Here is a 17754-nt window from a genome sequence, read left to right on the forward strand (position 1 = left end):
AATAGCTTTTAGCATATCGAGCTGCTTAATTTCGATCTTTACCTCCAATTACACAAGAATAAAATAAAACAAAACTCTGATTAACATAATAATCGATAAAATATAGAAACGATAATCAAACATCTCAATCGGTTCATGTGAAAAAATAAATCAGACCTGAAATAGATACAAACCGTCTTTTGCATTTGAAATTCCTTAAAAATTGAAAGGCCTAAATTCATTACTTAGCGAACTCTAACCAATAGGTATTCTTTGAAGAAACAGGAAGAAAAGTGAATTTTATTTACCTAGTCTAAAGAAATTAGAAGTTCAAACTAATAAAAAATAATTGACAGTGAAACAACTCTATCAGCAGTGTTGATTATCATTTTTAATTTTTACATGATAATACTCTACTCACAAATTTCGCTATCTAATTCAAATCCTAACAAAAGTTACAGCAATTTTTGTTTTGTTTTCTACCAATTATATTTAGATTAGATAGGCACTGAATATGAAATTTCACTAAAAGTGTGATATTAATTGTCCACTATTATAAATAAAAATACCAACATAGCTAAAATCATTTTCAAAATAAAATTGAAGATCTATATCTCAGTAAAATCAATGAAAATACTTTTTACTGACACTTTCATTGCCAACCAGCAAGTGCAGTCTTCAATTTGGCTTTGAAACTAGCTTCTTTTTTCTCATTCCACAAGTCAATAAAATATTGGACGTAGAAAACGAAGTGCTCTTGGCTCATGTGCTTAGCCGACGCCTTGATACACTGTAAATAAGAGTTAAATTGTTCACATATGCTGGTGTTAAAGCCCATGCCATCAAGCCCCCTTGAACTGTAAACGGGTGAGCAGTTATGTCCGAAGCTGTGGAATAGGTCATGGTAAAATTTGGTTAACCGAAAGAATAAAAGTTCTCTATTTAAAGAATACTCTTCAAATGAGCAAGCGAAATCGTAAAATACACTATCGGGAGCAGTTTTGAGGTATTGAAGAAGAGAGTAAAAGGGGTCTTTCCGTCCTTCACCACCGTTGACGATATGGCCACCGTAGCAGTGACCATGAGAAGGACAGAACCATAAAAACAAGAAAGATGAGCCACGCTTCGACATGTCAGGGTATCGTTTCGAACACGAAGACGTTGTCGGCTCATCGTCATAATTGCTGGTCGATTTGTTTGATTTTGATTTCGATTTCTTCTTTTTTTCGATATCGTAAAGACGATTACTACGGACCGGCGCTCCATCCTCTTTGAAGTAGTAAAAGGCTCCCGTTTTAGCAGGGTTATATTGACCAGCTCCTTCTTCAGCTTCTGGCGGAGCTACGCACTGTGCCTCAACTTTCAAGATTTCGTCAATCAGACATTTCAAGAAAGAAACCAAGTCATTGTCGATCGTGGTATTACTCGAGAAAGACTTGATCCAGTTGCCAACGTACCGACTGTATTGTCTTGTTTCTCTGATGATTTTTTGGACTTCGTCTAAGGATAATCCGTTCTCGATTTCTAACAAAGGTGTTATCACGTTGATAAGGTTATGTGGCAAAAATGCGCGCAGTGGTGCATCATAGCTCAAAACGTTAAGGCAGCGCTTTGTTGTTGCAAGCTGATCCGTCGTCAGATGTTGCAGGAAAAATCTCTTTGCTAAGGGTTTACAGCCTTCTGAAAGCAAAGAAATAACGTTTTGTTTTTGCTTAGTTTGTTCTGCTATAGGCATTTCTGCAAGTTTCTGGTCCGGGACTTTCGCCGTAAATAGTTTGAGAAAATCTCGAGCACTTCTCACGTTTTCGCACTTCTTCTTGTGTTCATCTTCATTTTCATTCTGCGACTTTTTGGGGTAGGTCAAGAAACATCGATCGAAGCGGCGATTAGGGGTTGGTACTGTTACTGCTTCGGGGTTCGTTTGTTCAATGGGTGTAATTGACATGTTGTGGTGCAAAATGCCGATCTTTGTACCATCACAAGCCAACACTTTGGGATCACAACCACACCAAGTGCAGCTTTTACGAAATTCTCTGGGTTGGTGACTGGCCCAAGAGAAAAACAACTTCGAGAAGGTTTTCGCAGAAACAAAGGGACGTGTTCCCAAACATGTGTATGTGTTGGAAATCCACGATGAGTAGGATGAAAAGTTTGACTTCATTGTGGACACTGAATCAACGACAGAGCTATTTATATATCTCCACTGGCTGAAAAAATCTTACCGGATCTATGAGAAGGGGGAGTCCAAACACCAAACCTACCTCTCTCTTGAAAGATATGAAAAACCTATCTTTATTTTCAAAAAATATATATGACTGTAATCATCGAATTTTTATCCCTCATTCAGCTAACTGAAAATTTGATCACAATATTTATATCTATCCTAAATGAACTTCATATGAAATTCATAATTCAATTTAACCTAAATTACCGACAGAGCTTTTCGGTAAAGCAGGTTTGTTGAGAGATTCGATACACTCCATCAAGCTGTCCATCCCATTTCAACGTGCACTTATTCTCCGAGCAAGACAGTTTGTAAACATCACACGGTATCATCGTCAAATTGGTGTAAAAGGATGCGGAACATTCTTTGGTAAACAAATATCCATCATCATCATCTTGTGGCTAAGGTATCTAAAATAAGCACCAATTATCAAGCTTAAGTAAAGGAAGAAGAATAAAAAGGTACTCTTTCTATTACTATTTCTATCAGTTACTATACATTTATTTACAAAAAAGCTAACATCGCACTGCTGGGTAATGTTTTTAATTTATAGGTGCTCTTTATTTTACCCAAAAGAAGTCGTGTGCAGAAGGATCTTTCTAATTCATACCATAATATACTGACCCTGTCTCAAAGAATCTTAAGCAAGTGCTTTTCAGTATTACGGTAACACGGGAAACAAGAAAACGATAAACATTTATTAACAGAACAATATGATAGGCAAATAATCAATAGAAAGATTTTTAAGCTCTAGAAGATCCCATTTTCAGTAATTACTGTCAAAGAAACAAAATGGCACATTTTTGTAAACTCTTGAAAAACATACCTCACAGGCACATGTGGGCAGAATAGGCTTTGGATAAAAAGACAATTTGAAGTCTTTGTCACGTAATGCTTGAAGACTGGATTCGTAATGCTGAAGAAACTGTTCCTCTAAGTCTTCACGTTTTAGGTTGACATCACGAGCGTATGGTGAATAGAAGGACCACTTCCCGGTCGATGAGTCAAAACCATTGGTCTATAAAACAACATTCAAAATTTAGTGATGAGAAAAAACAAGTCGTTGCAGCTTCTCTTTATTTCTTAGAACCTTTTTACTCATTTCTGTCCTAAACTTTTACAGTTATTCCACTGATAACCTGGAAGAGCCACAATAAAAATGGAAAAGTAAAGCTTTTCTTAAATATTGTTCAATATTTCTATACCTTCTCAAAAGGGTTTTCATCAATTAGTGGCGAGTGATCGTCCTCTTGTTGATCTCCATCAGTATCACTATCAATTTCACCATCACTTGGTACATTAGGTTCAGGCGTCTCACTGCGAAGTTGCATCAAAGGATGATTTTGCCAGTTCTCGTCAATGTAGCGTTTGAACACCTCCAAATGATCACAGCGTTCACCTTCCTCTAAGTTCCGAAGCAAAACTTTCTTTGAATGAGCATGCATACACAAGCCTGATGAGCATTTGACATACACGCGTGTCTTATCGTTTGAAGCGAAGATGTGCACAAATTGGTGACTGGAAATTGAGCGAACGGAAAACTTTTCAATCGTTTCGGCCGATGATAGCAGAATAACATCTTGTGAAACAGCCTCTAATGACATCTTAATTTTGCTAGCAACAACTGTTCCCATTTCCATGTTCGACTGAGGAATTGAATAACCATGTTCGTTAGATTCGTTGAAATCGATGTTAAACTGAAAATATAATAAAAGAAAGAACGGAGAGTGAGCCGGTGAAAATAAAAGAAAAAATATACAATTTATACTGGACATTATAACATCTTAACACAGAAAAGATCTATTAAAAACCAAACTTCATTATATGAATTTATTTTCTCAAAAGATATATATTTTAAATTTATTTTCAACTTTCTCAATTTTCAACTTATGATCGTGGAGACACGGGAAACTATTGGTACTGAAATCAAAATACATAAACGATAATTCTAAAACAATTGACTAACCTCTTCAATAATGTTTTCAAGCAAGCGAGCGTGCATACAACTTTCACCATCCCAATCCGATGAACCAATTGTTGTCGATAGCACTTTAAATGTTTCACACGTGCATTGTATGTTAATATAATTGTCTTCAACGTTGCGAGTTGTGGTCACGAATTCGTTGAACTATAAGATTTATAAAAATGACCTACAATAACAATTTTCGGAAAGCACGCAGGATTGTCTAATCAAAACAATTATATTTTGTATATACATCAAAGATAATGATAATTAATATTTTCAAGGTTAAAACGTATCTTACTTTAATTAATCCAGAAACAGAATTATAATCGTTCATCACAACAGTTTGTAGTCTACGACTTTTTTCCCGCCACAAGAGTGTGCCGTCCAAATATATTGCTCGCTTGAACTCTTCATACATGTCTGATGGTAAACTGGCAGTATATGTTTGAGCAAAGTCGTCTTCCGTAACGCCAAGATGTTCGAGAAGAAAACTTCGATCAACATTTGTTCGACGTTTTCCAGAATTTTGGGACTGAAAATATATCAAATATTATATTAAATAATAAATTTTTCAAAAAAGACAACACAAAGAAACAAAATAGGGCTTTTTTTCTTGTCTGTTATTTTAATAAATCATTCGTATTTAATATCAATTTTGGTTCAGCCAGAGGAGATAAAATCTAGAAAAAAAGCTGAAATACTAGTCAGTTATTATCTAAAGATGGAAAAATATAAGGTTGTTTTTTATTTTTGTTTCTTGGTTTTATCCGATAACCGACCGTTAATTCAATCTCTGAACAATTCAAATTTAATTAAATAAATAATTTGTAAAAACCTTTGTTCGTTTTTTGTAACTTCCACTTGGAATATATTTAATATTGAAAGCGTTTTTCAATATGAGAAAGATGATTTTTTTCATAGAAATGACAACGTCTTCATCCTCGAGTGCGTTATCAAAGGATTGGATCATCAAATTTCTTGGTGAAAGACCATTTGGTGCAAAGTACTGCTCCTTCTTAACGCCAGTGTTTTTCCTGTACGCCCACTTATGGTAATTTGGTAAGGAAGAAATAATTTGAAATTGACATTCAATTGGAAGATTTTCGATTTGACCAAAAGTCTGCAACGATTGCAGTATGGCAGATTTTTCTGACGTAATACTAGTACTCATTTTATAATTTAGTAACTCTGTCTTCCACTGTCTAGAGTCACCAAGTCCAACCATCTTGTAAAACCTATAAAATAAATAAAGAATTGTGAAAACGTTACGAAGTTTTTGTTTTTCTTATAAATTTAATTTGAAAATCGAATAGATGTTTATAATACCAAAAGACACTTAAAGGCCCGTTTAAAACAAGAAAACATTTACACTTAACAAGAAACAAGAAGAAATACCAATGTTTTATTGCTTTCATACTTTACTTATTACTTGTCTATCTTTAGTTGCTCTTAGTGTGACGATGGAAAACAAACTCTTACTCAGTATTCGGGCAATTTTTCTTCGTAAATTTAGCCATTCGTCGAGTAAAGAAGACAAATCCAGGGGCATTATCACCGAACGACTGCTTGAATATGGAATAAGCAACTGGTAGATTTCTCTGAATGGATGACTTGTTGCTTTGTGTCTTTTGGTCAAAGATTTTTGAATTTCTGTCTGATGTAGAACCTTGTACAAAGAGAAATTAAAAATAAAATTATTTTTTGGTTTATAGATTGGTATACAATAAACATAATTTAGATTAGCCAAATTAACTTCAACCAAAAAGAGGACCTGCATTAAAACTATGAAAAAGAATTCCTTACTATTTTTAGTTTCGATTCGACGATGTTGAGCAGCAAGAACATCCCAAGTATTATAAATCGACACAATATTGCAATGCTTTATTTTGAACTTTGTGATAATGTCATTAAACAATGTTTTCCAGTTGTTTTGAATAAACCCTTGATAAACACCTGTTTCAAACGATCTGGAAAAAAATAGTATTTCATGTTACCTTTAAGCTCAGTTTTCAAAGTTTTCCTTTCAATAATGAGATTTATATAAAAAAAGTAACTTTTGAAATTAAAATACATTAAATCCATTCAACAAGATGGTTTCAGCCCACTTTTTAGGTATCCCAAACGAAATAAGGTGCCGCAATGATTTAGCTACCCTTAAGAATTTGCTCCTGGGTTAGGTGCTCCCCTTCACCCAAGAACCTTTTTGTAAAAAAGCTTTGTATACTACATGTTTTTTTTTTTATAAGCAAGTGTCTGTCCCTATGTCAGGCTCGCATTATGCTTAGCATTCTATTGTTCTCAAACAATAGAGCCATTGTTTAGGTACCAAAAACTGAGCCTGCGTATGCTTATAAACGTTATGCTTATAAAAGAAAAAACATGTATGAAGAATGGCAGCACAATGAAAAAAAACTGAAAAAGAAAAACAAAAATGAGAAAGTATGGGCCAAAAAATTTCAACTTATACTCTGAAGTATTCCATTTGGAAAATACAGATAAACAAACAGCCCCTAGATAGAGCCTCTATACAGGTAACCCCATAGATTTGCTAAATTTTAGGCCAAAACTCCTCACTTGGCCTAGGGGCCCTTAAGAAATCCAGGGGGCTGAAACCATGAACAATATTTACAAAAGAAAATCTGATAGTAAATTATTTACCTTAGATATAGCTGATTTTCCCCACAAACTTCAAATATTAATGGCATAACATAAAAGATACCATCAGTGCATTTTGAGTAAGTCGATAGTGACAAAATTTCATTTTCTGCAATGAGCAAAGATGGAGTTCCTGTAGATGGGAAGTTCGGATCAAATAAGCTTTGTTTGATCAAAGCTTGGAAGTCTTGTTCAAGAACAATTGCTTCTCTACATTTCATAAAAATCTGTAAGATTTCACAGGCTTTAATTTCATCTTTGAAGTCTAAAAAAGATAAAAAAATTGATCAATTCTAGAAATTTATCAAATCTGATCAAATCTAAAATTACATAGATGAACAAATTTGAAAGGATCTGGATTTTTTAAAAAATTAAAAAAAAAAACAGAAAAAACTTGCTGATCATTGATACATAAATCTATTGAAAGTTTTTGAGATATTAACTGTGTACCTTTGGGTTGATTTTCAGCTGAGACAAAATCTTGATCATCATCTAGAGTATGTATTGAAAAACATGTATTAGAAATTTCGAATTTTGGAATTTAATTGCATGCCAAAGGTTATAATAACTTAATAATGTTCAACTGTCAGTTTGTAGTGTCAAGGTAGTGTCAAGATAGTGTCAAGTAGTGGAAAGGGAGCTAACAACAATCTTTTTTCTAGAATATAACAATTGTTATAGCAGGTCTTAAAAAGTCCTGTTATATAGCAGGACTTAAAATATTGAAAATCATATATAATTATAATAAAGAATTGAAAACTCCCTGAAGATGGTCAAATGTTGTCGTGTTCATTCTAAAGAAATATATAATAAAAAACTTTAAAATTTAGTATCATTATTTTTTTTTATCTTGTGAAACATGCAGTCATTGTTTCCCATTGGATAATTATTAAGGCTAAGATCACAAATAATTTTTGCTTGTGTTATTTTTAGATAAAAATTCTGTCTGTCTGTCTGATGTCCGGTAAGTCAGTAATAAAAGTTACTAGAAATTTTAATTTGCAAACACAAGAACACAAAATATCTTCTCCAGCCTACGGAGCAGTACGGAGAGCAGACTTTTGGACTAAATGTTACAGAAATTTAATAAAAAACTGACCTGCTGATGACTGTTCCATGGCTTATTCTAATTTATACCAAAAATGTTCTTGAAATAGACATTGAAGTTGAAGGCTGAAAAAAAACGTGATAACATGTCTTATGTAGAAATTTGTAGTTTTAGGTGATATTCCTTAGAATTATTTAGAGTTCCCTTTAAACTGTATTGCGACAATAAGCTCAATATTGCTACAACAAAAAGACATACATCAAACTGAGAGAAGAATCAACCTGCAGGAAAGTTGAGATAAAAGCAGATAAAAGTTGAAACAAATGATTAAAAAAATGAACAAATTTTCTATGACTATGTCTGCTATATTTGTTATTCAATAGGTCGTCATGTTCTCCAAAACAACTATTTTAGGGGTACTAATTTCTGGTTGATTTTTCATTTAGATTTTGATTTGATCTGCCTAAGTAGGTATCCTTTTGGAGACCTCAATGATATCGACCAAATACTCTGAAAAATTGGAATCAGTAAATTTCAAAAGACATAATAAAGAATTGTTTCATAGCAAAACACAGAAAAAAATGGGCTCTTGCAGGATTGCCTAATCCTGGCCACACCACATGTATTTTAAAGTATACAAGGCAAAGAAATCTATAAATTTTAATTTTTAAAGATTTGCATAGATGGCCCTATCTCTGCCACCCTCTCCGCCTCACTAATTCTGTCTCCCTTTTTCATTGTATAATACAGAAAATATCAATTGAATTTCTTTAATTGCTAAATGTGAGGGTTGTGGGGAGTCAGAAAATAGAAAGGGATGACAGAGAGATAGGGCCATCTATCAGTCTATAAGATGAGTATATACATTGATTTTTGCATTTCTACTAATCGAAAAAGGAACAAGGGAAAGTCATAAAAAAACCAAAAGAAACACCAATGAACCCAATTTCTGGTGTTTCATAACGATGATGGGTTGAAGAGATTTTACAAAAAATTTGATCCGTGTTGGCAATAGAAAAATTTTTCTCATATAAAATTGTTTTCTCCTACTTGGACAGTCAGGGAAATCCCTCTATTACGGTAGTAATTTCTTACTGCAATTGCAGTATAAACGTCACTTTTAAATTTTTCATGTACCGCAATTGCAGTATACTCAAGAAACAGAATTCAAGATTCAAGGAGAAAACAGGCAACTTTTGTACATAATTGATCATATCTTTTTAACGCACAGACAAAATATTTTTCCGTAGATCAGATTCTTTTGATAAAGAAAAGCTATCTTCTTGTACGATTTTTTATAGTTGATGTTTGTTTATCTTTGTCGACCAGCACTATATGTAGCTGTTATAAGCCCTTGTAGGCTAATCACGATTGAAAACTACCGCAATTGCAGTTTATACCACCGCAATTGAGGGATTTCCCTGACTGTTGGAGATTAAAAAAGATTAACTCATAAAGACAAGATATGCGAATAAGTTAAACAGTTTTATGAGTGTAAACTAGCTTAAAAAAGAGCACCAAAATCAATTTTGCCGTGTTTAACAAAAAGAAAGTAATGGAAGATCAAAGGAATTTACTACCTAAAACTAACTGTCTTTAAAAGCGCGTGCCTCTCAAATCAAAACAAAAGCTAATGAGAAACATGTTGTGGTGACGTTAAACTAATGGAACATTCTATCATTCAACTAAGCTAACCCAATAAATGATAAATCAAAAACCTAGTGCAACAGTAAAATTCCATGAAAACAGCCACTGGTTTAATCACGCACTACTTTACCTACCATTTTGAGATACATTACGTAATGAAAATAAATAGAAAGCAATGATTGGTTATCTCTATGTCGCGAGATAGTGCCTTTCCGTCCCACATACCATCGGAGAGAAATAGTAGTCATCCATTGATGTGCCGACATAAGTTTAGCCCTCATTTTCGGGGCCGTGCTGAACGCTCAAAAATTGTTTTTTTGAGATCTGGCGCGTCAAAAAGACCGTCAAATCACTGTCGTTAGTTACCACGTCATGAGTATGTCGGCAAAAATTACAAACAACATGGCTGATGTAATTTTCAAAAAATGTGTGCTGTATGGTTGTTTTTGGTTTATTTTGATGGATTTTTTGTAGTTTAACTGTACTTATCACTCCTTGAATATTAGTTTTAGTATCCAGTGTAATTTCTGTATGTGCACCAACCCAAAAAATGTGTTTCTACCACAGAAAAGTTGATAATCATAACTTTTGTTTTTGTTTGTTTTGATGGCTGATTTTTTCTGCACTTTCTCAAATTTTATACCATTCAAAGACCAAAGAAACTAAAGCAGGTATGTTCCTATGGGCTTAGGCTTTTATCAGTAACTTTCATGTTGTTATCTATCTTAGACTGTCCTCCAAATATAACTGTTGTCCGCCGGCCGACAACCGACAAAACCGGCTTCAGTGTTCCAGAACTGAAGTTTTTTGGATAAAATCTTTATCAAACTTCACAAAAGTGTTCATTGAGGGTTAGTATTCATTTTCTATAGCTTTGGCTTTTCTTTTAGTGTTATTATAGATGATGATTATGACTTTTCTCTTCTTTTGTACAATGTTATTTCTATTTTGTTTTTGCTTCTGTGATCAGTTTAAAGAAGGAAAAATACTTATTTGAGTATTTCTGCATGCCCTCCTTGTGAAAAGAATGATAATATTTTGCATGATTGCTTCTCCAAAAAGTTTTGTATTTGAATTTATTTCGTGAAACCTTTTGAAGTTTTTTCTGACCCAAATTTTGTCGGCCATGACACCTTCCCTGTCCAAATTGCACTCGGGCCCATTTTTCTAAAAAATTACGCGGTCAGGCGAAATTCCGTAATGTATTTCTTCCAGATGTTGAAAATTTTCCCGACCTTCAGAGCTTTAGCGTGTCGGAAGAAAATTTCTACATCGGGTGCCAGATAACATGAACATGAATCATGAATATTTTTCTGGCGAGCAAGTCCGCTACGTGAAGCAACAAAAGCCCCTGCGGGGCAAAAAGCCCTCCGTACAGGAGTGTCTACTTTGTTGGCTTAAAAAGCCCTCCGTCCTGGAGTGTCTACTTTGTCGGCTAAGAAAGCCCTCCGTTCAGGGGTGTCTAATTATTAGATGAATAAAATGCCTGTATGCATCTCAAATGAAGTGTTCAGTTACTTTTTACCTGTTTAAACATACTGAAAAACTTGAAGATAAAATAGACGTTCTTTCCTTCTTAAAATTTTAGTAGAGGCACTCTTTTGCGAATTGAGATATTTACAAAGGCAACAACAATGGAAAAGAGTTCTCGAATTACGTTATTGAAATGATGGCAAAAATTCTTTTTGTAACGTCTTTTTGGAGGGGAATCGGTAAAGATTTTTGCCTTCCTCCTTTAAATACTTAGAATAAAAAATAACATGTTACAGATGCACGAATCATACATTGTTTCTTTAATCGGATTAACTTTCGCGAAATTAAAACTCGCGAAAACGCATGAGATTTCCCAACTCGCGAAAGTAAATATGAATTTTAAAAATCGCATTTTCGGAGGAGAAACCAGTCAAAAGTCTCCATTTGTGGCAAAAAATGGCTTTTTTCAGGCTTGTTTGCGAAATAAAATCCACGCGAAATTTTTCAAAACTCTGACTCGCGAAATTAAATCCAGTTAAATCCAGAAAATTTCGAAATTTAATCCGATTATAGTAGACCTTAAATGTTCATATAAAAGTATAAAGATTCGTTTTATCTAGGAAATCTTGTTGAACTTAAGGGCTCTGACCATAGTCGGAAAATTGATTTTAGTATCTGAGCATGAAAGTTATGTTTTAGATTCTTTAACACTTTTAACAAAGAATTGCCTTTATAAATTGCTTTTTAATCAAATCCCTTAAGAGTAATTAATAACTTAATTGCTAAAATGACGTTATGAACTTTAAAAAGAAGTTAATAATATGTCGCATCACCTTCTTTTATAAAAAGGGCTAAGTTTTAATGGGTAATTAACCTTTTTGTTTCGAAGTTTTTTCAAACTCAAAGAATTGAACTATTTTAAATTTTGCGGAAAATTTTTCTAAAAAGATGTGTCAAAAGTTATGACTGTTTTTTTAAGCGAAATCCAGATGAAAAATTGATGAAAAACCACTATTTTAAAGATTTCAAGACAAAGAAGCATTTACAAAAATTTTCCGCAAAAATTTTTATCATTCGGTAAAAGATACACCATCTACTGCGAATTTTTTTTCAAAATGTTCGCCGAAACTAAGCTCTTCAAAGTTGAAATACTCTTCCTCGCAAAAGTCTTCATTTTCTTCTTCATCAAATTTTTTCAATGCAATTTTTGAATTTTTAGATTCAGAAATAGTTTGTCTAACAGAAAATGTATAACATGCCATAGTTTTGTTGGTTACATCAGTCAGAAAACACATTTTAAACACGGCAATTATAAAAAATTCACTATGGTCAGAGCCCTTAATAAATCGTTAATATAGATCTTTTCATAAATTACGTGTCACGAACATCACTTGCCTCGTATTTCAAACAATTTCCATGGTGATTAACCTCCAGCGGATTTTATTGAAACTGCTTTCTATTTATCAAAAAATCGTTTAATTGTTTGAATACGAGGCAAGTGATCTTCGTGACGTAATTTATGAAAAGGTCTATTGGTATTTTTTCGTTAAATGGTCGCATCAACAGATACACAGTAAGTTCTTGACAGTTCTTGACAAATTCATGTCATTCAGTTCTTCAAAGCCATAAGTCTCAAAAACTTTTTCACGAGCAAGTTTAAACAGTGACGGGAAGCTCTGATCCAGTGGTATACATTTCAAGTAAAATCTCTCATTTCTACAATACATCTACATCTCAATTATCTCGAAAAAGATTATCATTCGGTATAACATGCGTTAAATCAATCTGTTTTATTGCACCCGTTGTATCATTCAGCGCAATCCTGAAATGATATAACTCTATATTTTTCTCGTCATTATTCGTAAAAGCCATGGTTAACAGATTCAAAGTCGACGATAAAGACGCATGCCATGAAAATGATTCTCTAGAGAAAAATACAATCTCACTGACAGATATCTTATTACATATTGTATCTGCCTCAAATTGATCCTTACGTAATGTCACCAAAACCATTTGTATCCCTTTTGGTTTTTTCGTAATTTTGCCTTTTTTGAATGTCCGTTCCACGAAACTCATCTTTTCTTCCACTTCAACCATAGCAAGTATTACGATATAAGACATGTCAGTGCAACAAACCATTTTAATGTTTTCTTTACTTAGAGTATCCATTTCGAGAATTCTGCCACAATCAAGGAACCATAAATTTTTCAAAGTCCATGCATGGTCGATTACAGATATTAATAATCTATCTGTATCATTGGATGCCCAATGAAAATTTGCCAACACCAACAGAAATTAGCCAGGCCACCATCATCAGTTATAAAGCAATCTTTATGAAGTTTCTTTGAATCTACTCTTTTGAAATCTTTTAAAGATTCTCTCGGTACGTTTGAATCTAATTCGTTGTTGATTATTCTTGGTAAAAATCTTTTGCGTTTGTTTTGGGTACAATCCCATGAATGTAGTATTTGAAACATCTAAACGAGAAAAATGCACGTTTACAACCTCGAACCCAGAACTTTATTGTCTGCAATAAAACTGAATCTGAATAGAATTAGACGACTAAGAGTCATAAGTAAATTTCCTAGACGATAAAAATACACAAAATGCCAGTAAAGGGTGTAAAGCACTGACTTTAGTAGTTTATCGATCCCGGCAAAACAAAATCTTTGATCGAAGTTTTTACCCTAATCTTAGCATTACTCAATATGGGTCAAAACATTACTAAACGGATAGACTGGAATCGTTTATAATGAATGTAATACTAATAATAAACACAAATAATGATACGGAATTCAGTTTGTATAAAATTTACTTTTTTGCTTTATTTCTAATATGTCTGAATTAGTCGTCTAGCTTGCTAGACTACTAAACGGATAAAAACTCTGCTAAATAATGGCGGATGTAGTCCAGAGTATTTTATAAAGGTCAGTCGTGATAAGAGGAATCTTCCAGAAAGTGATGTGTCATATTAGCATAATTAAAGATAATAGGAATAAGGAAATTTGTAGCCCTAAAGGTTATTTACCTATATGAATTCTTTGTTGCTAGTTAATGTTGAAAAGTTATGTTACAAAATTATTAAAAATTCTAGTATTGATCATAATTTTTTTATTAGGGAACAAAAGATTCATTCTTTGTTTTAAGAAACTTATCATTTAGCCCCAAGCACTGAAATCTCCAAACCCAGACTTTGTACTCTTTTTCTTCTTGGGCGCACTAGACGTTGATGTCGATTGGTTATCTTCGTTCACTCGTTTGCTTAAAAAGTAAAATTAAAGTGGAGAACTAAAATAAATTGATTTTTTTGGCTTCAACTCTAAAACCAGTAGTCCTCCATATTGTTTTACTCAGTCTTTTCCAGGCAAACAGCTTTTTATTTTTAGCACTTTGATCCATTTGCTTTCAGTGTACCCTTTTTTATTCCTATCAGGTGGAAACCACTCTAAAGAGGATTGTGTAATCGCTCAGAAATGGTTTCCATATAGTAACAAATAATGAGCTTTTCCAGAAATAGTCCGTGCCCCCTGTTGAGGATATTGGATATCGTTAACGATTTTCGTTCAAAAGTGGTTAAATATCTACAAGAGAGCGGATATCTAGAGGTAAATTGTCTTTTCGAGTAAATAAATACGTTATATCCAGGGGGTAAGCATCTTTATAAGAGAGGATATCCAGGGGGTTGAGCATATTTTTAAGAGTGAATATATAGGGGGTCTTTACTAATAAAGTAGGATATCCAGGTGGTTCGATACTTTGAAAAATCAATATAGTGGGGGTAAAATCTTTTCCTGGAAAAGCCCACACAAACGAATGGACTTAAAAAAAGCTTTTCTTACCTTACCTTGGAATGTATTTTCCGACGCCCGATGAGCGATACACTTTCTTTTTTCAGGATCCTTTGATACTTTACCAACTTTCTGTAACTCGCGCTCCTCCTTAACATAAAATATAACAGAATAGATTTCGTTTGGAAACACTATAGGAGGCCCCCCAGCGGTAACTCTGATCACGATATTTGTCTTCAGTCACGATCACGAAAATCAACAAAAAATTGGCATACAGGAAAACTGGGAGCCGGGAGGCGGGAGGCTGAACCGGGAGCCGGGAGTCGGGAGGCTGAAATCGAAAGTGGGAGGCGGGAGGCTGAACCGGGAGCCGGGAGTCGGGAGGCTGAAATCAAAAGTGGGAGGCGGGAGGCTGAAAACGAAAGTGGGAGGCGGGAGGCTGAAATTGAAAGTGGGAGGCGGGATGCGGGAGGCTGAGAACGAAAGTGGGAGGCGGGAGGCTAAAAACGAAAGCTGGGAGGCGGGAGGCGGGAGTCGGGAGGCTAATATCGAAGGTGATAGGCTGAAAACGAATACGTTTTTTTTTAATAAGGAACACGTTTATAAGGAACTTGAGGCTGAACATGGTCCAAAAAATAAGGAATTATTAAGAAACTGCTCAGGCTGAGGATAAGAAAACAAGTTTTAAGGAATCCAAACTTAGCAGCTATGTAAATAAGGAGCTTGATAAGGAACTTTGAGGCTGAAATTCTCTGTAAAAATAAGGAACTCCAGGCTCAGAGCAAAGTTAAGGTTCCTTATAAAAAAAAAACGTGTAGACGAAAGGCCGAAAGCGAGAACTAAGTTGCAAAGATAAACAAAATCTTGTGAAGATAAACAAAGACAACGGTTTGAAAAGCACTCTCACGAGTTCCGTATCGTTTGTTAGTATACGCTTTTTCAATTATAATAATGAACCTTACAGAGCCTGGAGTATGTAATTGATCTAAACAGTTAGCCTAGCCCATGAGGTCAGTTCACCCGTATTTGCAGTAGTGTTTTTTATAAGGATTCTTAAATTGCGCAAATTGCATCGGTTCGACAGTACATTGCTAGCGTGCCGGACTCAGAATCGATCATAAGAGACTTTGGTAGTTCGAGCCGGGGTCAAATTTTCAGTTTTGAAAAAAAGTTCTAAGTCGCAAGGCGTTCTAAGCATTTAGCTACATTTTACTCTTGGTGTTTTCAAGTTTGTCTTTAATTATTGGAAATATGAATTAAAAAGGAAAATACTTTCATTTGTCTTTTTTTCTACGCTCATTGTCAATTTTCAGGATAGGACTTGAGGTTTGTTTACATCAGAGGAAACCCCGTTCTATTTAATTGTTAAAAAAATTCCATGACACAGCATTCGAAAATACCCAGTTTCCCGTGGCGCGGTCAGAGATTCTTGGAAATTCTTGGGGGGAAAAAAATTCAAAATGGTAGCTAAAATGTAAACAAATCGGTAGCGACAGCCAAATACAAAAGCGAAAGTAAAAAATATAGGAAGGTAGAATGAGCGCGAAGAAGTTAGTTGAAAATGTCTCTAAATTTACCAAAGAACATCCTTTAGATTAGAGTGGTTAAAAGACATTGGTCTTTCTTCAACAGGCTCCAAAGATGAGCTGATCAATCGAATCAAACGTTTTATTCGCTACCCAAAACTTGTAAAAAAGCTGAAGAATAAAGCTAAGAGACATTACAAGTTTTCGTCTAGTTTGAACCCTTTGGAAATTCCTCCTTCTACTGAAAAGTGGTCCAGTAATCATGATTCATATCCAAACATCACCAGTGAACAATTCAAATCTTATGCTTCGCAAAAATCAGAAGGAAGTCAAGGGCAGCAGATAAAGGCAGTTAGAATGTTTCAAAGTAGGAAGATAGTTTCAGTAAGGACAATCCAAGGACTTGAAGAAGGCGATTTGTTTGTAAAAGCCATGATCAAGAAATCCTATGGATATGAAACCCGGCCAGCAGTTTTATATTTGAAGAATAATGCACCGTCTAAAGCGCATTGTAATTGTCCTGTTGGCTCATGTGGACTTTGCTGTCACGTGTTGTCCCTGTTGTTGTTTTTAAAGCATTTTAACGAGACAGGTGAAAAGATTATTGAATTGACTTGTACACAACAACTGCAAAGGTGGCACAGAAGTTGTTTCTTAGCCTGCAGGTCCACATCAGTTTTTACTGCCAATATATATAGAATTGTATATAGCTTGTATATATAGTTTTGTATATAGAACCTGACCTGTGTTGACAAATAAATTAATAATAATAATAATAATAATAATAATAATAATAAGAAGCACCAAAAGTTCAAAGGGATGTTCCATCCATTGTGAAGGAGCTTAACAAACGATTATATAAAGAAAAGAATGTAACAAAGCACGTCCACTCTGTATTAAAGCACTCAAAAGTTGGACAGAAGTCTTCACTTGGGCAGCATTTGATTCATAGCTTTAAATTAAATGAACTTGGAGATCATCAATATGTTTCTAAAAGAGATTTTCAAATTTATTTACTTGGTATAGATGTTGATAAAAAAGAAAAAATTCAAAAGTTTATTGAAAAAAATGAAACTACCACTACTTCTTCCAATACATGTGAACCGTCAAAATCCATAAATCAATTAAAAGTAAAAGCCATTATGATAATACAACTACTACGAAAATCTTCCCTTGTGATGAAGACGATTCTTATCGAACAATGGAAAAACTTATAAATGATCAATTACTTGTTGATAAAGATAATGTTCATCTTGATCTCTCTTTTCTTACCACACCAATTCCTAACTGTAAAAATGATGTTGATGTTGAGCAAAAGAGTGATGACTGGTTTAGTGCGAGACAATTCAAAATCACGGGATCAAGAGTGTCTGCACCTTATTGGTTTCCATGGAAGAGAAAGTTATGTTGAAACATGGGATGTTGTTAAGAATGGTAAGGAACAAAAA

The 17754-nt window shown here is 34.2% G+C and overlaps 1 protein-coding gene across 10 annotated transcripts in view; it reads right to left on the reverse strand.

The window, feature by feature from the left end:
* Positions 1–2: 2 nt before the first annotated feature.
* The window catches only part of LOC136802066 (uncharacterized), a 50821-nt gene continuing 33069 nt past the window's right edge, over positions 3–17754 (reverse strand). For 8 of the 10 annotated variants that reach the window (XM_067058775.1, XM_067058779.1, XM_067058774.1 and 5 more), the window contains 11 exons: positions 7924–7997; positions 7275–7316; positions 6828–7089; positions 5973–6136; positions 5649–5835; positions 5005–5404; positions 4468–4701; positions 4170–4331; positions 3409–3900; positions 3030–3221; positions 3–2613 (listed from right to left, as the gene is read on the reverse strand). In XM_067058775.1, coding sequence (XP_066914876.1) covers positions 2605–2613; positions 3030–3221; positions 3409–3900; positions 4170–4331; positions 4468–4701; positions 5005–5404; positions 5649–5835; positions 5973–6136; positions 6828–7089; positions 7275–7316; positions 7924–7942 — 2163 coding nt within the window. In that variant the 5' untranslated portion in view covers positions 7943–7997 and the 3' untranslated portion in view covers positions 3–2604. Of the gene's footprint in view, positions 2614–3029; positions 3222–3408; positions 3901–4169; positions 4332–4467; positions 4702–5004; positions 5405–5648; positions 5836–5972; positions 6137–6827; positions 7090–7274; positions 7619–7923; positions 9609–17754 lie in introns of those variants that run through there. The other 2 variants (XR_010845950.1, XM_067058782.1) reach the window with 2 other exon arrangements.

This window comes from Clytia hemisphaerica, unplaced genomic scaffold (genome assembly GCF_902728285.1).
Source record: "Clytia hemisphaerica strain Z4C2 unplaced genomic scaffold, Clytia hemisphaerica genome assembly, whole genome shotgun sequence".
NCBI lineage: Eukaryota > Metazoa > Cnidaria > Hydrozoa > Leptothecata > Clytiidae > Clytia > Clytia hemisphaerica.